Here is a 23,903-nt window from a genome sequence, read left to right on the forward strand (position 1 = left end):
TATTAGTGTTTTAAAATAGTAAAACTTATCACAACAATTATATCATCTGTGAAAGTGTTTGTGTGTGAAAAATGCAAAAAATTTCACTTTCACCGACGATATTGAGTAAACAGTAGCACCCATGTACAGGTTTTATGGTGTCCTGGAAAGTTATAGGGTTAAATTTAGGGCTTGCAAGCCAAATTCTCTGGACTGTCTGGATTGCCAGACAGGTCCATCAAATTGTAATTAATAAAATGACCTAATTATGTAAAAATATATATACTTAAATTATACAAATATATTTGTATATGTATACAGGGGGGCCCATAAGTCCCCACCCATCCAGCACACACTTACACTGGATACAAGATATATGGATGGGTAGGGACTTATGGGCCACCCTGCGCGCGCACGTACGTACACGCGCAGGGGTGTGTGTGAGATGCAGTCATTTGGGAGACATGGGTTTAAATATGATTTTTTTTAATATATATATTTATTTATATTTTCAAGTGGTGCATATCTCTTTAAACAGCAGCTTTCCAGATTGCACTCAGCCACAATGTTTCTATGTTGGCAGGTGCTCAAAAGAGACCCACAGGTTCTGGACAGACCGACAGGGTCTCCAAGTACGGCCCCATGTGAATTGTGATTGGTGCTGGGCTTTGCCAGATGTAGATGTCGGCAATGCTGAAAACAGCCTGTAGATGGCAGCAACAACACTACTGATTTAAGTAGGAAACCCATCTGTACATATCAATACTGATATTAACAGTGTTTCCTTAAGCTTAAGGGCAGTAACGCTGGGGTATGGTTTGCATTAGTTGTAGGGTTAGTGCTAGGCTATGGTAAGGGTGTCAGGAGTCCCTTGGGCACATTCTTACCTCTTATCCCAAGGGGCGCTGGAGACAACTCCAAATTTGCCTCCAGCACAGATGGTCAAATACCCCACCTCCCAGGCGGCATACGGCAAGCACAGACTGTTGCTGGGCAGGAGTGCTGCTTATTGGCAGAGTTGTCGTTGTGATCACAAAACTGGCTTGAAAAAAAAAAAAAAAAAAAAAGGTACATTGCTTTCCAAACCAGTTTTGTAAACGGGGAAGTCACTGATTGGCTGAGAGTCAGCTGACAGATCTCAGCAGCATCCCTGCCTGGCAGCACTCTTCCTGAAATTTACATATAAGAAGCTTAATGCTGCCTGGGGGGACCAGAGTATCAGTGCTGGAAGCAACTTTGGGGTTAAAACTATAGAGAACGGTTTAACCCATTGAGCTAAGTGTGCAAGGCACCTCCTGGCACTTAGATGTGGTTGTTATGGTGCCTAAACTCTTTAATCTAGATAAGGCTTTGCATCAAGCCTATAGCAAAGGAAAATGGTGACAAAGATCAGAAAACCACACCTGGCTTAAATGCAGTGTTTTAAAACCGCAACAAACTTTGGATAAACCGTATCTTTTAATCAAAGCTTTGCAAGCCCAGAGTGAATACACCCACAAAAGGCACAGTTGTTCCAATGAAAAATAGAACAATGAAGAAAAACAGAATGTCTGGAATAAGCAGAAATTAGCATTACATCATATTAACTTCAACTAAGGGTTCTTTGCATCAATCTAATTAAAAAGGGTGAGAGGTGCCAGGCAACAATGGCAATATTAAGGAATATGGCATGATCCTAGAACAAGCATAACCTTGCAAAACTGAGAAAGTAGATAAAACAAAAATCCCTTTCTAATTTAACCTTTAAGGATGTTCTGAAACAAAAAAAATCCTTCAATTTTAGCTATAGGTTGGTTCCACTGTAAATTAAAGGGACACTATAGTCACCAGAACAACTACAGCTTATTGTATTTGTTCTGGTGAGTATAATCAGCACATTTAGGCTTTTTGCTGTAAACACTACTTGTTTCAGATAAAATGCAGTGTTTACATTACAGCCAAGGGATACCTCCACTGGCCACTCCTCAGGTGGCTACTAGAGATCCTTCCTGGGTCATGGCTGGCTAAAATGCATCCAAACATTCAGTGTCTCCTCCCTCTGCATGCAGACACTGAACTTTCCTCATAGATATTCATTGATTCAATTCCTCTCTATGAGGAGATGCTGATTGGCCAGGGCTGTGTTTGAATCATGCTGGCTCTGCCCCTGATCTGCCTCTTTGTCAGTCTCAGCCAATCCTATGGGGAAGCATTGTGATTGGATCAGGCTACCACTTCTGCTGATGTCAGCGGGCAGGTCTAAAGGAAACAGGGACAAAGTAAGCATTTCCAAACTTGAATATAAGATTTTACTATTTTTAGGGAGGCATGAGGGGACCAGGGTGACTAGATGGTGGTTTTAACCCTATAGGGTCAGGAATACATGTTTGTGTTCCTGACCCTATAGTGCTCCTTTAAGGTTGATGCAGTGTTCTCTATGGATAAAGGTACTATATGCAGCATCGCATGCAGCTCATCAAAACGTTTAGGGCCACTAAAAATGAACCCACCAGGGTTTAACCCTGCACACACTACACATTGCTGTCTATGGGGATTTAGATCACCACTGAAAGATCTGCATGCAGCTCACCGGTAGGTCTGGGGCCACTTAAATGGCCACAGCTGACAGAGGGGAGATATCCCTGTTTCCTAGTGTGAGCAGGGTTTTAACAGCTCTTCAAAAAAAAGTCTAAAAATAGCCCCAGCTGACAGAGAGGTGCCTCAGGTATCCATTGATTTAGCTCTGATGACACCACATCTGCAGGACGTGTCATTACGCCCCAAACCTATTAAAGCCCATTATAGTTCAGACGTAACGACACATTCCAACGCCCTTAAGAGGTTAAATCGGACATTAAAAGTATTTTACTTTCCTTTTAGAATTTTTTTTTATTTTTTTTTTTTTTAATTGATTTTAATCAAATGCAAACCTGATCTGGCACACAATCTAAAATTTAGAAAAATTGCCTGTAAATCACTGGGCACAACCTATGATCGCACAGGCATTAGGGAATGATATTCATGAAAGGGCTTTATAAACTTCCTTTCTCTGTACCTCCACAACCACTTCACTTTATTGTAAGGGGTTTAGTCATGAAACAATAATTTGAAAACCAAACTTTAAATTTAGGCCAAAAAACAAGCTGGACCAATGAGCCACATTTGCCAGTGCAGCTGTTAAAGGAACACTATAGCGTTAGGAATACAAATATGTATTCCTAACGCTATAGAGCCCTAGTCACATAAACTGGCCCTAGTCACACGTTCCATGGCGAATAAATGGTTAACCATTTATTTGCTTACCTTGATCCAAAGCCGGGCTCCCTCGGCACTGGTGATCTCTCCATCTACGTCAGCTCCCAAGTGGAGCAGAATGCGCAGCAAGAGGCGCGTGTGCATTCAAACCCGCCCATAGGAAAGCATTACTCAGTGCTTTTCTATGGGGATCTTTTTTGACACTGGAGGTCCGTGAGGATGTCCAGCATCAAATATGTGCAGTTTACTCAGTTTAAATCGCAGAAGCATCTCTAGTGGCTGTCAAGGAGAAAGCCACTAGAGGCTGGATTAGCCCTGCAGTGTAAACAGTTTCTCCAAAACAGCTATGTTTTCAGCTGCAGGGATTAAACTAGGGGGACCTGGTACCCAGACCACTTCATTGAGCTTAAGTGTTCTGGGTGCCTAGTGGTCCTTTAAGGTCTAATTTGTGTAACTGTTCACAAGTAAACAATATACTAATTTGCAATAAACCCTATAAAGAGTAACGTAAAGGAAACAAATCCACGTGCATGAAAATGGAAAAACAATAGTCAGCCAAGAATAAGCACGCGTGCTTCGGTTATTAGGTACATTTAAGTGAAATACAACCAATGCAGATATAGGTTGTTGTAAAATGAACCTTAAAGGAACACTATAGGATCAGGAAGACAAACTCGTGTCTGAACATAAATGTGTTTCTGACCCAATAGTGTTAAACTACATTTTCCTAACATATAGTGGCAGTACCAGTGGGTTTGTATCCTGATGGACAAGCTGACTGAAAATAAGTAAATAAGGAATTTGAATAGTCCCTCCTACTTCCCCTTTAGAGCCCAGGACTTACCCCAGGACCACCAGTATTCTCCCAGGACCACCAGTATTCTTACTTGTCCCATTGGGGACGGACATGCCGACAACTTAAATCTGGTGATGCGCACAGGTTGCTGTCTGGGAGATCTGGCCGAATGCTCCCTGGGTGGTGAGCCGAGTGTCCCGCTCTGCGTCCCCTGCATGAAGAGCAATTGGAGAGTCTGCCTTCTTATGCCGTGTGGAAACCGGCTCTGGGTAAGAGGCGTTCCCGGGTAGTCCGCCAATGGAATGGTGAGCTCGGCGCTTGCGCATTGCAGTGGAACACACGCCCGGGTGTCCTTGCGTTCAACCGTAGTTCCAAATGTGCTACTGCGCATGCGCAATTTGGAACGTTAATTTTTGGGGCTCAATTTAAAAAAAAAAAAAAAAAAAAAAAGGCCTTTTTAAGCCATGCAAACCCTCAGGACAAGCATGTAAGTTGTCTAGGGAGGAAATACCGTGTCACCAGGCCAAAAATCCCAGCTGTTTCCAACCCAGAGCATCCAATTTCAGATGGGCAATAAGTCTGCTTTAATAGGAAATCTTAGCGCATTGGACAAAAAAGGACGAAGATCTAGATTCCAAGTTCAGCCTTTCGATGTCAACCTTAGAACAGTAATTTTGGTGGAAACAGATTTCGGTCAATGGGATTTCCTTTCAAGCATAGTGTGATTATCACAACGGACACATCAAAGATAGGATGGGGAGCACATCTTTCACATTTCAGTCACAGGCTGTGGAATCCGGAAGAAATTAAACACTCTGCTCAAAGCAGTCTGGTATGCCCTAGTAAATTTCAAACATTGGATTCTGAACAAGGCAGTAAAGATACAGTCGGGTAGCATATATCAACCGTCAGGCAGGTACAAGATTTAGAGGCCTGCACATTCTTTGTGGGGAGATTATAATGTGGTCCAAGGCTGGAGGATGCTTGAGGAAGCAGAGCAGGGAGGTTAACAGCTCCCTCACGCACCTGCCAGTCTGCTTCAATCTTCTAGGAGCCTCCCCCGCACATGCGCACACCGAATGCTCTCCCCTAAGCAGGATGATCGAACGCACGCCCACGCTCAGCTGGCTTTACTTTATAGGCGGCCGGCCACCTTAGGGGCTTAATGGGCCAACAAATCCCAGGCGCCAGGAATAAGATCCTAGTCGCCATGTCGATCTGGGATTGGTCGAGCCCAGCACTAGCATCTATCTTAAAAAGGATAAACATTTTAGGTCAAAGTAAACAGAAGGTGTAAACAAAAATGACTAATGTTGAACGAAGAAGATACAAGGCAAAAAAAAAAACTAAAAAACAAACAAACAAAAAAAAAAAAACGCCAAAACTATTTCATATAAACTAAAAAGTATAATGAAAAGGGCAAAGGGAAGTTAAGGAAGAATGGCCATTTCTACACAAGACTCGGATTTTAAAAAGACATGGATGAAAGTTGAGGTGCATGCTCTATCGGGTCTATTTATTAAACACCAAACCACAGCTGAATAGAAGCAGAAAGCCATTCAGTTGTCACAATTCAGCTAAATCTCCATATAACTGATGGTGTGACTCAGCAATATTACAAATGAACTGGCGTAATTCAGTTGTTACAATTCCTGATACAGACTGAGGGAAGTGCACCTAAAACATTCAAAGTGCTCTCTTCAGCATCTCAATAGAGTCCATCTAGATGCAAGATCTTCTCCTGCCATCATCACATAGAAGGTTCTGGGAATTTGTGAAAGGTAAACTTCTGTCTTGCTTTAACCTGAATAAGAGAGAGCCAGCCTCACCAGCCTTACACACTCAGTGAATCAAAGATCCATTTGGGAGAAAGTACATAAGGGGAGAAGTATGCTTAGAATAGATTACTGATCAAATTAAACTGTGCTAATCTAGTGTAGCATTGCTACTAGCAGATGACAACCTGTGCCCTTAGAAGATAACCAGGAAAAGGGAGTACAGCTTTGTTATTGTTATGCCATTGACATGTGATTCTTAAGACTAAGCCATTTAAAATATATCTTCAGGAAACAGCACTGCTGTACTCACAAAATGTCAAATTCAGCAGTGAGATTCCTTAGAAAGTAGAAATGATTAATTCAGCTCAATTTTCAGAGCAGAAAATTAGTGAAAAGTGAATCACAATAGAATTTTAATTAAATTGAGGAAAACTGAAAAATAAAAAACTGAATGAAAAATAGAAAAAAAATGCAAAAGAAAATTCTCTATTAAGTGAATACAACACCATCTGATACAGTCATTCTCCCAAAATTACTCACATCTCATCAGCTACAGTAAATGTTTAAGTGACCTGTTTGCAAATAAGACATTAATAACTTGGTAGATCAGGGTAATGAAATCTGTTTTGTTTGTTTTTTAAAAAAAAAAAAGGAAGTATTTTTCTTTCAGTGAATGTGTCCTCTTATGAACAATACATAATTATCTTCATAGGAAGAATCTTTGAGACGTCAGAGTATTCTAATAAATGTACATTACAAGTAAATCACGGTTACTCAAGCTATTAAAAAGTGATGGCTGCCAGCAAAGGGAGTTGCTAATATAAATTGCTGTCTAGCCTTGCCTTTTTCAAAACCTATACCAAGTTTACTTGATTAGGAACAGATGATAACAGACCATTTTCCTGGATGTTGTTAGGAAAACCCAACATGTGGTACTCATTTAACAATTTAGAGAAAAAATAATAATACAATTTTCAACTGGCCTGGGAATAGAACCTATAACGGAGGTTTAATATACTAAGCACTAATGGTGGTATAAACTTAGAGTTCGAAATTTCCACTAGAGTGGAAAAATTAGCCCAGGCGAGTAGAAATTTACGTCTCAGTAACTTTAATGCCAGGTTAGTAGCATGGAACTACAAACCCCAATTACTTCACCATATCACAACTACAGCAGTTGTTACCATTATCATCATTTAGAATTTTTAGGAAATTAGAAGTAACACCGTAACTACTACAGACTATTGTATTTGTTGTGGTGCCGTGAGTATCCTGGCCCTCTCCCAGTGAAGGTAGGAAATTGTTTGTGATTGGTTTGATTTCTTATTTGGAGTATGACAGGTGAAAGGTTCCTTTATCAGTGTGTAAAGAAAATCCCTTTACAGTTTCCTTTCAATATCAGAATTGAAGACTGTCCAATATCGTGAAAGCCAGGTTCAGTATTTATCCCAGGTACGATTGAGATTGGATAGAGAATGAAGAGACAGCATTCCAAACTGAAACCTTATGGTATAAAGTGACTGACTGTATACTAAATAATGCATTATTGCTTCTTTCAAGAAAATTGAACAGATAGTAAGTCTAAGAATTATCATCTGAGCAGGACATGGATAATTAGCCAGATCACACATTTTACTGTCAGCTGCCCGCCACCACCCACTGTGTGCCGACTGGCCGTCTCTGCTCCAAGGCAGCCGGTCACCTCGGAGACTGAACAGGCTCACAAATCCCAGACGCCAGGACGAGTTTCCTGGTCGCCATGGTGACCTGGGATTTGCCAAACCCTGCTTTAGTCACCAGAATAATTACTACTTCATGTAGTTGTTCTGGTGTCTACTGCCTTTCCCTGCAGAGAAAAGGGAGTGTTTGCATTACTGCCTAGGAACACCTCTAGTGGCAGTAACTAAGATGACCACTAGAGGTGCTTCATTGGTCAGGGCTTTATAAAGTGCAGCACTGACATTCAGCCTATCCACGCTCTACATGAAGATTATGAACTTACCCCATAGAGATATGCTGATTCAATGTATCTCTGTGAGGCGCTTTGTGGCGTTTGTCAAACATGCGCAATAGCCTCTTAATGCTTTTCAATGGGAAAGCACTGGATTGGCTGAGATCATCACGCTTGATTATTTCAGCCATGGATGCTGAGCAGGGTCAGCAGTGTTCAGGGAGCAAAACTATTTTAAAGGGAACAAGTGGGGCAGACACCTAAATGGCACTATTAGAACTATATAGTCTCAGGAATACACATTTGTATTCCTGACACTATAATGTTCCTTTAAATTTGTTAAGTCTGACTTATTCCAGTGTGCGTTTTTTTTTCCTTTTAAAGAGACTATTCCTCTTAATCAGTTTAACCAATTTGGTGTTGACTCCTGAATGTGCCCAAAATTGCCTTCAAAGAATACATGAATGAAACAGGTGCCACTAACAAGAATAGGGAGTGGCTGGGACCCAGGGCACTCTCTTGTTTCCGGCAAGTCCTCACAGCATCTCTCACTAACCTCGTGTGCAGTGCGAAGTGCTGCAGTGATAATTCGTGGCAACGCTTTGGCAGCAGAGGGCTTGCGAGAATTAGAGAGAGGAGCTGAAGATAGCATGTGCTGGGCCTCCGCCACAACCCGCCCTATCGGTATCATAAGCCGATGCCGGTAACTGACGAAAAAAAACCAATATCGGCAAAACCAATAAACGGTCGATTCTTAGCTCAGGCAGAAAGCAGCACCTAATGGACTCCAGGGGCAGCATATCTACTGCACCCTGCAGTTAAGATATGACATACCATGAAGAATTCATAGATAATAGAATTATTCATTAAAGTGTGAATCGTTGGGATTCTAAAATTAATTTCACATTCAAGGTAAAAATAGCCACACTAAAAAAACACGACTGCCTTGGAAAATGTTTCCAATTTAACTATTTTGGGCAAGTTTTTCAAATCCAAATTGCAAAACGGGGCCAAAAATAGCCAACTTGCGACTACAGCAGAGTTAGAGATTTCTTTTTTTTTCTTACACTAGCTAGGTTCGCCTAGTTCTGGGTTGTTTATTTTAAACGCCCTGCCATCTTTCTTTCATGTAACAATACCATGTACAGATTACCTAAGAAGTAGAGAAATAATCAGACCTTTCTTGTAAAGTTATAAAGAAAAAAACAAAAACTCTGAGGTGATTATGGAACAATTGTGATATGACAACAAGGTTATTTCTATTAGACAGGATATGCAAGAGTGTTGTTGCATTGTACAACTGTGTTGAACAGGAAATAACACTACAAAATGCAAAACTTTTATGGAGTCTTTGTTGTCTGCCCATAAAGCATGTATAACGCAAACCGTTCAGATAAAAAATACTGTTTTTTTTACCATCAGCAAATCTGCAGAACATTGTCATTGCTAAATATTCCAAGATATTTGATACATGCATAGTAAAACTAAGATCAGTGTCAAAGTTGAAAATAAGTCTGAATTCAATGGTTTTCTGTTCCATACACGGCATACACTGTTAAAATAAACCCAATATTGTTGCTAAATTCTATTGAGCAGTTATTGTACAGTGAAGATAAAAAACATCTTTGTTTAAAAAGAAAGTTTTAGAAAGTTGTATGCACAAGGTTCTATATGATGAAATACATTCTCTGTTTTATGAATTACCGGTACTTTAAAAACAAAGAGTCTTCATACCTGTCAGATTAGGTGTAATTTACATGTGACAATCTACAATGCAAGAATGGAAGAGAAAATCTCATTTTTGCAGGGCCGCCTTTGCCGCTCTGTCAACATTATTTGTGTAGGGCAATGTCTTTTTAAATATACCAATGTTAGAATTGTAAAACACTGCACAAATTGGCACACAATAAATGCTAAAAGGAAGAAATAAAGTAATTTTCCTTCCTTGTCAACATTGAATCCACATTTCTCTTGAATTAACCAACTTTCCTCTGTTCCATGTGCTCCTTTCCCAGATTAGAACGAACTTTGTATTTTAGTGTAATAAATTGTAAGTGAAAAGTGGAAGAGCATTTGTTTAGACAGAGCAACTTCATATACATTGTATTTAAAAGGACTCTGGCAAATGACAGTCCAACTTAAATAGGAAAATAATATTACCTATATGACTAAAATACACTTCTGCAGATAGTGAAATGACATTTACCCAACATATGTTCCCATCTGCTCTGAAAAAATGTAGCCACACAGAAGCAGTGTGCTTGTCTGCAACTCACCCAGCATGTTCCAGGAAGATCAGAGGGGCTTTGAAACAAATTCAGTGTCTGGTACAAGAAATATCACACAGGAAGGGAAATGCCTATAACCTGACAAAGTTGAAAGAAACCAACTATGTGAAAGGACAAGAAAAACTAAAGGAAACCCTTACACGGGCTATCAGAGTATTTTAATGGTGATTAGGTTTATTATTAATAAACCATTTTTCTTTAGCTTCAATGGGCTTCCAAATAACCTTTAAATATGTGGATGATTTTTTTTCTTCTATAATCAGCAAAACTCCACTCTAAGCTTGTCATTTAGATGTATTATAAGTGAAATTGAATACATAGTATGCACTGAAATACCTTAAAATTAAAGTGAATTATGCTCCCCCCCCCCCAGTCTCAATCATTAATTGCAATGCCTGACCTATTCCCTAAATATAACTATTCTACAATCCCTATATAAATATATATATATATATATATAGCATCCTTCCTAGCATCTAATCCTACCACAGCCCTTTCCCCCAATAGTTATTTTTTTACAAGCAGTGGAATTCTTACTGGTTCCATCCTTAAATTATACACAGCCTTCAATGTACACTTGCCCTGTTCTTAAACCTGCACCAACTAAACATTTGACTTAACTAGTCCAAAATAACTACACACACCCCCTCCCTTCCCAGCCAAGCTTTACCCACGCCAGCTCCCCCCTTTCCCAGCCAAGCTTTACCCCCGCCATCCCCCCCACCCCAGCCTACATTTACCCCCGCCATCCCCCCCACCCCAGCCTACATTTACCCCCGCCATCCCCCCCACCCCAGCCTACATTTACCCCCGCCATCCCCCCCAGCCTACATTTACCCCCGCCATCCCCCCCACCCCAGCCTACATTTACCCCCGCCATCCCCCCCACCCCAGCCTACATTTACCCCCGCCATCCCCCCCACCCCAGCCTACATTTACCCCCGCCATCCCCCCACCCCAGCCTACATTTACCCCCGCCATCCCCCCCACCCCAGCCTACATTTACCCCCGCCATCCCCCCCACCCCAGCCTACATTTACCCCCGCCATCCCCCCCACCCCAGCCTACATTTACCCCCGCCATCCCCCCACCCCACATTTACCCCCGCCATCCCCCCCACCCCAGCCTACATTTACCCCCGCACCCCAGCCTACATTTACCCCCGCACCCCAGCCTACATTTACCCCCGCCATCCCCCCCACCCCAGCCTACATTTACCCCCGCCATCCCCCCCACCCCAGCCTACATTTACCCCCGCCATCCCCCCCACCCCAGCCTACATTTACCCCCGCCATCCCCCCACCCCAGCCTACATTTACCCCCGCCATCCCCCCCACCCCAGCCTACATTTACCCCCGCCATCCCCCCCACCCCAGCCTACATTTACCCCCGCCATCCCCCCCACCCCAGCCTACATTTACCCCCGCCATCCCCCCCACCCCAGCCTACATTTACCCCCGCCATCCCCCCCACCCCAGCCTACATTTACCCCCGCCATCCCCCCCACCCCAGCCTACATTTACCCCCGCCATCCCCCCCACCCCAGCCTACATTTACCCCCGCCATCCCCCCCACCCCAGCCTACATTTACCCCCGCCATCCCCCCCACCCCAGCCTACATTTACCCCCGCCATCCCCCCCACCCCAGCCTACATTTACCCCCGCCATCCCCCCCACCCCAGCCTACATTTACCCCCGCCATCCCCCCCACCCCAGCCTACATTTACCCCCGCCATCCCCCCCACCCCAGCCTACATTTACCCCCGCCATCCCCCCCACCCCAGCCTACATTTACCCCCGCCATCCCCCCCACCCCAGCCTACATTTACCCCCGCCATCCCCCCCACCCCAGCCTACATTTACCCCCGCCATCCCCCCCACCCCAGCCTACATTTACCCCCGCCATCCCCCCCACCCCAGCCTACATTTACCCCCGCCATCCCCCCCACCCCAGCCTACATTTACCCCCGCCATCCCCCCCACCCCAGCCTACATTTACCCCCGCCATCCCCCCCACCCCAGCCTACATTTACCCACGCCATCCCCCCCACCCAGCCTACATTTACCCACGCCATCCCCCCCACCCAGCCTACATTTACCCACGCCATCCCCCCCACCCAGCCTACATTTACCCACGCCATCCCCCCCACCCAGCCTACATTTACCCACACCATCCCCCCCACCCAGCCTACATTTACCCACACCATCCCCCCCACCCAGCCTACATTTACCCACACCATCCCCCCCACCCAGCCTACATTTACCCACACCATCCCCCCCACCCAGCCTACATTTACCCACACCATCCCCCCCACCCAGCCTACATTTACCCACACCATCCCCCCAACCCAGCCTACATTTACCCACACCATCCCCCCAACCCAGCCTACATTTACCCACACCATCCCCCCCACCCAGCGTACATTTACCCACACCATCCCCCCCACCCAGCCTACATTTACCCACACCATCCCCCCCACCCAGCCTACATTTACCCACACCATCCCCCCCACCCAGCCTACATTTACCCACACGATCCCCCCACCCAGCCTACATTTACCCACACGATCCCCCCACCCAGCACCTTACCTCCCCCCGACATATAATCCCCCCGTCACCCATTGGACACACGATCCCCCTGGTGTCCCCCAGCACTTACTATGGGTCATTGGTGAAGCGCGGTGTGCGAGGCGGCTGGTACCCGTACAGGTGACAATACAGCACGTCGAAGCAGAAGCAGCACATCTCGGCAGACACCACCATTTTCCGGGAGCTGGGGCTCAGGCCGTTCGAACAGCCTGGAGAGAGAGTCCCGCAGCCCGGGGACAGGCTATTCCCACAGCCCAGGCCGTTCACCCGCTGGCTCACACCCGGGCCACTCCCGGAGCTCCCGAGCCCCAGCTCCGCCCCACGGCACTGGCTCTCTCCACTGCAGTGCGGGCCGCCTGGTCCCCCCGAGCCAGAGGGCGGAGAGCTGGAGAGTTTCTGCTTCTTCACCCCACAGCAGCCCGCCGCCATCTTGGAACAGTCTCCCACGCACCGCTTCCGACCCATGCTCCGGGCGTCCTCCTCCCGTGCGCGGTGACGTTGCAGCGCCCTGGTCTTCGCGGCCCCTCCTCTCCTGTCAGTCACGCAGGCCTACGACCCCGCCCCCTTCCACCTACGAGAAGGTTTGAGTGGCAGGCTGGAGGAGCTGTCAGTCACACACGTTGTAGCCCCGCCCCCTCCCGCAGCTGGATAAGGTGCAGGCTTGGAGGACCTGCAGCAGGAGACATAGAAGGGGGGAGGGGTTTCAGTAGGAACAGCTGGCAGAGGTCAAAGGTCTCATAGCATGGCATCTTACCACAGCTGGCTTCACACATAGCTTCACACATAGCATTATATTAAATGGGCAACACAGCAATATGCTACATACCATGAGCTATTTCATATTACCATTTTATCTTTTTATAACAATTATTAATTTTGTTTTCTATAGTCTGCATTTCATACACCACAATGTTACCACTAAAATACACAAATTAATTCCAAATTCAAATCTTTGCGTGTCTACATTTTGGAAAATAAAACCAGAAAATGTGGAAAAAAATTACAAAGAGTTATTGCGAATTGAATATCACCAAAATAAGAAAATACCTACATTGGAGAATTGCCTATTTCTTCTTATTTATTTATTTTTGCTAAAATTGTGTAATTTGCTTGCCAACTCTCTGCCGTCTGTGAATTAGTGAATAAAACACTTTGGACTTAGTGGCGAAGGTTGTTGTGGGAAAACACTGTTAAATATAAAACAGGAAAGGCGTGAATTTTTCAAGGGATTCAAAGTGATAAGAGTATAGAAATAAATAAACCATTACAAAAGTCTCTTTGAGTTTGTCAGTATTAGCATTCCTGAATGTTATAGGGTTAGATGGGAAAAGGGAGTGTGGAAAGGGGTGAAAATGTGCTTGAATGAAGAGGGATAGAAGAGAGGGTCAATGATCGGATATTATAGGTATGATACCGGAGAAACTGACGGAAGCAAAGCACAGAGAGATGGACACAGGTTTCTTCAGGAAGGAAGAGATTCTTTATTGGATCACCGATCGGGACTCAGAGGGACTAACGTCACCAAAATACAACAAGTTCTGAGCCCCGGACAATATTGCAGGCTCCTTATATAGGCACATAACTCCTCCCATATTAAGCTCCACCCGCACATTCTCTTGACCAATCAATACAAATAAGAATTAACTTCCTGCTTGACCGCATGGCTTGTCCAGCACAATGGAGGAGGGGAATACTACATCCTGTATTCTTGCACATGCTCCGTACTCTACTGATCGTATCTTGCCTCGTGCAACCAACTGATCGATACGTCAGCATATGCACGTACACATGCCACGTGGTAATCTCGGCCTACTAAATTTATTTTTACCGAGATTCCACCACAGGTATAGTAGTTTGCCGATACAGAATATTAGGCAATGGAAAACAAAACAATTAAAAAAGGAGAAAAGAAAAAGCAGATATTTTTTTTAAATGAGTCCTGGCAGGGTGTTCAGACTTACAAATTTAAAGGGACACTATAGTCACCAAAACAACTTTAGCTTAATGAAGCAGTTTTGGTGTACAAATCATGTCCCTGCAGTCTCACTGCTCAATTCTCTGTCATTTAGGAGTTAAATCACTTTGTTTATAAACCCTAGTCACACCTTCCTGCATGTGACCTGCACAGCCTTCCTAAACACGTCCTGTTAAGAGTCGTGTAAAGTTTATCCTTCCTTTATTGCAAGTACTGTTTAATTAAGATTTTCTTATCCCCTGCTATGTTAACAGCTTGCTAGACCCTGCAAAAGCCTCCTGTATGTGACTAAAGTTCAATTTACAGAGAAAGAGATACAATTGTTTAAGGTAAATTACATCTGATTGAAAGTAAAACCATTTGTTTTCATGCAGACTCTGTCAATCAGAGCCAGGGGAGGTGTGACAAGGGCTGCATAAACAGAAACAGAGTGCTTTAAGTCCTAAATGGCAGTGAATTGAGCAGTGAAACCTGAGAAGCATGATTTATACACTAAAACTGCTTCATTAAGCTAAAGTTGTACAAGTGACTATAGTGTTCCTTTAATTTTCATCTCCTTAATGCAAATCAAAATTTATTTTAAAGTCCTCTAGTGCCTGTAACTCCTACAGACACATTCGAAAAAATAGACTCAGTTATTTCAATCAGAGAGTATCATTTCTTGTCCTAATGTGTTTTATACCCCACCTCCTATAGACTGTAAGCTCGTTTGAGCAGGGTCCTCTTCAACCTATTGTTCCTGTAGGTTTTCTTGTAATTGTCCTACTTATAGTTAAACCCCCCTCTCATAATATTGTAAAGCGCTACGGAATCTGTTGGCACTATATAAATGATAATAATAATAATAATAGAGACCCATCTGATTGGCGCCGTGCATGCACACTCGCCTCCTAGTGTCCTGTATGAAAGCATTGGATTGGCTGAGATCATTGTCTTGATTATCTCAGCCAAGGAGGCAGAGATTCCCTTTTGAGACCAGCGTGGCAAGGACTGAAAGGTAAGTCAAGCTCACGCTTCGAGCCTCCACACAGTGGGGGGAACCTAGCATAGATCACAACTATAGAATTAGGATTGTGTTTGCAGGGTTAAAGAAACACTATGCGAATAAATGTAAAACATTGCAGTTTAAAATAAAAACATGGCAATGTTTACATTGCAGTGTTAAATCCACATCTAGTGACTGTCATGCAGACAACCACTAGATACATGTCTGTGGCACTGACCAAATTACACTTGGTCACATGACGTGGATGCCTATAGGAAAACATTGCTCTCCTAAAACTGGAAGTGACTTTATGATGAGCATTGGACTGAGCCATCGCCATGCCACCTTCATGATGTCATGGGAGGTAGAGAGGTGAGCAGCTCAGAGGAAGACTCAATGCTTGATAAAGGTAAGTAAATCCTTAAAGGAACACGATAGTCACCTAAATTACTTTAGCTATATAAAGCAGTTTTACTATATAGATCATTCCCCTGCAATTTCACTGCTCAATTCACTGTCATTTAGGAGTTAAATCACTTTGTTTCTGTTTATGCAGCCCTAGCCACACCTCCCCAGGCTATGATTGACAGAGCCTGCATGAAAAAAAAACTTGGTTTCACTTTCAAACAGATGTAATTTACCTTAAATAATTGTATCTCAATCTCTAAATTCAACTTTAATCACATACAGGAGGCTCTTGCGGGGTCAAGCAAGCTAATAACATAGCAGGGGATAAGAAAATCTTAATTAAACAGAACTTGCAATAAAGAAAGCCTAAATAGGGCTCTCTTTACAGGAAATGTTTATGGAAGGCTGTGCAAGTCACATGCAGGGAGGCGTGACTAGGGTTCATAAACAAAGGGATTTAACTCCTAAATGGCAGAGGATTGAGCAGTGAGGCTGCAGGGGCATGTTCTATACACCAAAACTGCTTCATTAAGCTAAAGTTGTTCAGGTGACTATAGTGTCCCTTTAAGTTAGTTCATTTTTATATCACACTAGGGGTGGGGATCTGTAAAGAACTAGGGACAGGATCACTCTAACGTTAGGAATACAGGTTTCTATTTCTAATGCTATAATGTTCCTTTAAGGACATCTGTCCCTTCTCTTTTTTAAAGGTGTATCACATTTAACACAATTTAACGTTCAAATAGCCAATAGGGAGGGAGTTATATAGTTCTTCTCTGAGTTTCATATAAAACAACATCTAGCTCTACTCAGATATACATTTCTCAGTAACTTCATCAAGGTAGCAGTCACAATGAGAACCCATTCCTCTAATTAAATTCCAGAAAGGGATTTGAACCTGGTTTTGCACTCCATTTATATATATATATATATTTTCAGTAGGAGTCTGTCAAGATTCTAACCCTCAAATCTGCTTTCTGATTGCCATGACCATTGCCAGGAGGATGAGTGACTTTAAGCCTTAGCCATCAAGGAGCCTTTTATGCAGGTATCTTATAATTTCCGCCAGTGAAAGGTCATGGAAAAGTAGTTTATATTACACAGATCTACCCAACTCTGTCTTTGTTTATTAAAGCGGCCCTGTGAAAAAAAAAATCAAAAACAGTATTTCATAAACGTAAAGTCTTTATATAAAATACTCACATTGATTGTGTTGGAACAACACCATCAAACATTATAAGACAATTTAGGGACTACTTTGTCTTATGTATTTGTCCTACTCTTGACAAAGAGATGGAGCTACCATCATCAAGTTTTGCTATTTACCCCTGCCATCCAAAGACCGTCTGATTGATGCAGTGCTGGGTTTTGCAGGGAATGTGCACTAGCCTCCCAATGATTCCCTATGGGAAAATATTGGATTGGCTGAGATCATTAAAATTGATGATCTCAGCCAAAGAAGCAGAGCGGACTGCCGGAGACCACCATTATGAGGGAGAAAGGCAGGCCCGGACTGGCCATCGGGCACACCGGGCAAATGCCCGGTGGGCCGCGATGGCCATTGGGCCGAGGCCGGCAGGGGAGATTACAGGATCACCCCGGCTGGCCCCTGCAGGGCCAGCGCTACCCGAGCGCCGGCCCCGCTGTGTGCCTCCATGGGCCAGTGGGGAGATCAAAGATCTCCCTCACCGGCCCAGAGACACTGTTACATGCGGCCGCCAGCTGGAGTGTGAGGGAGGAAGGAGAGGACCGGCGGAGCTCTATCCAGCAGCTCTGCCGGGTCCTCTCGCGAGGTCTGAGCATCCCACCCACAGGAAGAACGGATCTCCCCCCCCCCCCCCCATGATAAAGGTAAGAAGGGAGGGGGGGATAAAACTTTTTTTTTTAAATTATTAATAAAAAAAATATTTAAATTTAAATAAAAAATCACACTAACAGCCCCCTCACACACACATCACCCCCTCACACACACATCACCCCCAGACACACACAGCACCCAGACACACACAGCACCCCCAGACACACACAGCACCCAGACACACACACAGCACCCTCAGACACACACATCACCCAGACACACACAGCACCCAAACACACACAGCACCCAAACATAAACAGCACCCAGACACATACAGCACCCCCAGACACACACAGCGCCCCCAGACACACACAGCACCCTCAGACACACACAGCACCCCCAGACACACACAGCACCCAGACCCACACAGCACCCTGACACACAAAGCACCCAGACACACACAGCACCCCCAGACACACATCACCCCCAGACACACACAGCACCCAGACACACAGCACCCAGACACACAGAGTACCCTGACACACACAGCACCCCCAGACACACACAGCACCCACACACACACAGCACCCCCAGACACACACAGCACCCAGACACACACAACACCCAGACACACACAACACCCAGACACACACAGCACCCCCAGACACACACAGCAACCAAACACACACAGCACCCCCAGACACACACAGCACCCAGACACACACAACACCACCAGACACACACAGCACCCTAGCACACACAGCACCCCCAGACACACACAGCACCCAAACACTCACACAGCACCCAAACACTCACACAGCACCCAAACACTCACACAGCACCCAAACACTCACAGCGCACCCAGACACACAGCGCACCAGGCACACACTCGCTACATCCCCTATAACACTATGCCCCCTATACACATTCTCTACAGCCCCTAGCCACACATATTACACCACAAACACAAATGAAATTGGCCTATTTACACAATACCACACCACACTCTACACACACGCAATCCCACAAGCAGGCTCCAAACACATGCACCATACACTTTCCTGGCCATTTTATCCTCTGGTATCCCACTTGTGGAGACAGCAGAGACAATTTAAAAGCAAACATAGCGCAAGCATGTTATTAAATTTGCTTGCACTGCGCAGAATAAATTCAGGGCCTTTTTCTAATGCCAGAGCTCTTCAGCGGGCTCTGCGCATTGAACCAACTTGCTCACTTTGAGAGGGGGCGTGCTTGTCATTAGTGATGACAAAACACACCCTCTCTGGCCCCGCCCCCTTCTTAGGGGGCCGCTCTGATTGAAAAATGCCCGGGCCTAATGTATTTCCCAGTCCGGCCTTGGAGAAAGGTAGTAAACTCACATTTGTAATCCTAGTAGCGTCTTTGTCACCTAAAAGGTGACTAGAACACTAGAGCATTAGGAATACACATTTGTATAAAGGCTATAGTGTTCCTTTAGGTCAACATACATTTTGGATATGGAGTAGAAATAGGATTCATTTATTTTTTATTGTTATTGCGGTCAGGCCCGGACTGGCCATCGGGCAAACCGGGCAAATGCCCGGAGGGCCGCGATGGCCATGGGCCGAGGCCTGCAGGAAAGATCAAGAGATCTCTCCTGCCGGCCCATGCAGGGCAGCACCGGCCCCAAGGTGGAGTCCTGTCTCCCATCATGGGCCGGAGGGGAGAACGCCAAGCTGCTTCCTTCTCTTCCTCTCGCGAGCTCCGAGATTATCAGAGCGTTGCCATGGTAACCCGTGGCAACGCTCTGAAAAACCAGCGCTCGCGAGAGGGAGAGAAACATGGTCTGTACCCTACGGGGTACAGACTGAATTACCTGCCGCTGGACCACCTGGGATCGGTGCGTGGCGTGCCCCCCCTCACTGGACCACCAGGTATGTGAATGCTTCCTCTCTCCCCAGCCAAGTTAAAAGGGGGGAGTAAATGGTATTATCATTTTTTTTTTAATTACTTTTTTTGTTTAATTCTTAAATTAATAATGTATGGCCATATCATCCACTATATACACACACACACACACACACACACACACTGCACCCCCTGCACCCCCTGCACTAACACACAAACACACTACACTAACACACAAATACACTGCACCCCCTGCACTAACACACAAACACACTACACAAACTGCACTAACACACTACACACACTGCACAAACACACTGCACCCCCTGCACTAACAAACACACTGCAGCCACCTGCACTAACACACAAACACACTACACACTGCACTAACACACTGCACCCCCTGCACTAACAAACACACTGCAGCCACCTGCACTAACACACAAACCCACTACACACTGCACTAACACACTACACACACTGCACAAACACACTGCACCCCCTGCACTAACAAACACACTGCAGCCATCTGCACTAACACACAAACACACTACACACTACACAAACACACTGCACCCCCTGCACTAACAAACACACTGCTGCCCCTGCACTAACACACAAACACACTACACACTGCACTAACACGCAAACACACTGCACCCCCTGCACTAACACACAAGCACAATACACACACTGCACTAACACACAAACATACAGCTCCCATACACAAACACACTACACACACCGCACCCCTGCACTAACACACAAACATACTGCCCCCTGCACTAACACACAAACATACTGCACACCCTGCACTAGCACACACACTACACACACTGTAACCCCTGCACTCACACAAACATACTAACTGCTCAACTGCACTAACACACTACACACACAGCTTCCCCTGAACTAACACACAAACACACAGCACCCCCTGCACTAACACACAAACACACTAAACACACTCTATCCCCCTATATACACACGACAGCCCCTGCATTAACACACATCACACACTCTATAGCCCTATATCCACACTACACATCCTGTACTTACACACAAACACACTTCACACACTCTCTATACCCCTTATATACACACTATACGCCCGGCACTCACATACACACTCTATACCCCCTAAACATACATTACACACTCCCTGCACTTTCATGCGTTATGACCCTTTAAACACACACATTACACCTCCTGCATACAAACACAGTAATTTATATCCCCTATAAATACATATTCCGCACCCCCTGTACACACTACACCACCTATGCATACATCACTGCACCTATACACATGTGCTGTACAGCTCCTATATGCATACACACACTAGAGCCCCTAGATACACTCACAAACACACAGTACAGCTCTTTACATGCACACACTACATCCACTAGGCCCACGCACTCCACAGGCTCTATATAAATACACACACACACACACTTTACAACCCAGAAACACAGACTTCAGTCCCTAGCCAGATGCAGTACGCCACAAACAGACCCCTTTACACACAATACAACACAAAAAATCTGTTCTACACACATGCAACCTCCAAACATATACAACACCACAGGGAACATCCCCACACATGCACAACACTTTAACAACCCTGTTCCTGTTTTGATCTCTGGTATCCCACTATTGAGGACACCAGAGAAAAATCGCCAGCAAACACAGCGGATGCTTGCGCCCCAAAAGAAACAACATGGCATTTCCTTCCATCTAAAAACACTGGATGCTCTGGAGAAGCGTGACATTAACATACTCATTTGGTGGTGGTGACATGACATGCCCCCTTTCTGACCCCTCCCCTAGTAGTGGGCTGCTTTGCCTTTAATTGCCCAGGCTGAATTTTTGTCCCAGTCCGGCCCTGATTGCGGTTAGGCACTAAGAGTCCCTGGGAACACTGCTTGAGTGGATGCAAGGTAACACAGGGCTTCCTCCTTGTTATAAGCAGAGATGGAGACTGTCACATTGACTAAATGATCTCCCTGTCCCTTTGCATGAAGTGTAAGTAATAGAACATGTATTCACATAATTACCTGCTTCATATTTTACACCTTGATTCTCAGTGGGTGAGAGTGCATTTCTTCATGCTCCCTGCTACTTAATAAGGGTCTTATTATTCTTTTATCCCCAATTATTCTTCAATCTCATATTGAGTAGGAGTTGTGGGCGGCAGAGTTTGGTATAAATGGACGGAAAATGCAGTAGAAGTATAAAACATGAGGATATTACTCCAGCAAGTGTGCCATCATGCACGCCAGTGATTAAAGGAATCTTATGAAAATATAGACTTGTTGTTGCTCACTTGGCTTTATAGAAGTGGGTTGGCAGCATTTATCTTCCCCTTTCACTATTTATCTTACACAGTCTGTATGGCAAAGGTATGTGGACACCTGACCATCATAGCTCTATGAACTTGGACATCCTATGCTAAAGTCATGGGCATTAATATGGATTTGCCCCTCTCCCCTTTGTAGCGGGAACAGCCACCACAATTCTGGGAAGGCTTCCCACAATATTGTGGATTGTGTCTGTCTCAACTGGTGTCCATTCAGCCAAAAGAGCATTTTTGAGGTAATAAAGGTAGATGAGAAAGTTTGGTTGGCCTGCTCCCAATTGATGTTCCAGCTCATACCAAAGGTGTTCAGTGGAGCTGAAGTCAGTGCGCTGTGCAATCCACTCGGGTTTCATCCACATCAACCTGTCTTCATGGACCTTGCTTTGTGCACAATGCATTCCAGTATGCATTGTTCTCCAAGAATCCACCACAACCACACCCAGATTCTTCCATCAGACTGCCAGAGTGAAGCGTGATTCATCACTCCAGGTGACACACTCACAATGCTCCAGAGTACAGTGGTTTGCTTAACCCCTTAAGGACCAAACTTCTGGAATAAAAGGGAATCATGGCATTTCACACATGTCATGTGTCCTTAAAGGAACACTATAGGCACCTAAATTACTTTAGCTAAATAAAGCAGTTTTAGTGTATAGATCATTCCCCTGCAATTTCACTGCTCAATTCACTGTCATTTAAGAGTTAAATCACTTTGTTTCTGTATATGCAGCCCTAGCCACACCTCCCCTGGCTATGATTGACAGAGCCTGCATGAAAAAAAAAACTGGTTTCACTTTTAAACAGATGTAATTTACCTTAAATAATTGTATCTCAATCTCTAAATTGAACTTTAATCACATACAGGAGGCTCTTGCAGGGTCTAGCAAGGTATTAACATAGCAGGGGATAAGACAATTTTAATTAAACAGAACTTGCAATAAAGAAAGCCTAAATAGGGCTCTCTTTACAGGAAGTGTTTATGGAAGGCTGTGCAAGTCACATGCATGGAGGTGTGACTAGGGTTCATAAACAAAGGGATTTAACTCCTAAATGGCAGAGGATTGAGCAGTGAGCCTGCAGGGGCATGTTCTATACACCAAAACTGCTTCATTAAGCTAAAGTTGTTCAGGTGACTATAGTGTCCCTTTAAGGGGTTAAACCACTCTAGCAGACACTTGGCATTGTGCATGTTTATGTGAGGCCTGTGTACTGCTAACCAGCCGTTGAAACTCATTTAGTGGAGCTTCTGATGCAGAGTTCCTGTATGATGTTGCTTTCAGAAGTAGTTTGGAGGTATGAACCTTGGAAGGGAGAGAATGGAGACAGACACCTGTATCAGCCCTAACTCACTGGACACCAGGAATCCAGGAATGTGTATTCATTAGCATAAAGGAATATTTTGCAATGTTTACCTTTATACGTGTGTAGTCATATGCATATCTGTGCATTGAGATTTAGTTTACCATTCACTGGATCCAAATTGCTGAAAAAGTCCTTGGTAAATGCTCAAATTTGGATTTTATTTTAACATGTTGAGCCAAAGTTTGCAATTTAGGTGAAGATTGGAGCTTAATTTAAAATATATATATATATATATATATATATATATATATATACATATCTATATTCAACCCAAATACGTTTATTCAGTTAGCACTGAAACATAGGAAAATGCAATTATGTATTTAAAAGTAACTCCAAAATAAGCATATATAAAATAATAAGTAACACAAATATTAAGATTTTAAAAAATATGTACTATGGTTTTTAAAACAACTTTGTATTTGTGTTGCCTCTTTTAAAATGCTGATCTGTATAAAATTTTAAGAAATGGCAACGTGACGGGAAAAAAAAACACTTAAAAGCGCCTGCATCT

The 23,903-nt window shown here is 44.3% G+C and overlaps 1 protein-coding gene across 1 annotated transcript in view; it reads right to left on the bottom strand.

Moving 5' to 3' along the window:
• AMMECR1 (AMMECR nuclear protein 1) overlaps nucleotides 1-23,903 on the bottom strand; it is a 194,861-nt gene that overhangs the window by 75,018 nt on the left and 95,940 nt on the right. The window contains exon 3 of the mRNA XM_063432147.1: nucleotides 12,686-13,285. Within this exon, the coding sequence (XP_063288217.1) occupies nucleotides 12,686-13,080 (395 nt within the window). The 5' untranslated portion in view covers nucleotides 13,081-13,285. The remainder of the gene's footprint in view (nucleotides 1-12,685; nucleotides 13,286-23,903) is intronic.

Source organism: Pelobates fuscus, chromosome 9 (genome assembly GCF_036172605.1).
Source record: "Pelobates fuscus isolate aPelFus1 chromosome 9, aPelFus1.pri, whole genome shotgun sequence".
Lineage (NCBI taxonomy): Eukaryota > Metazoa > Chordata > Amphibia > Anura > Pelobatidae > Pelobates > Pelobates fuscus.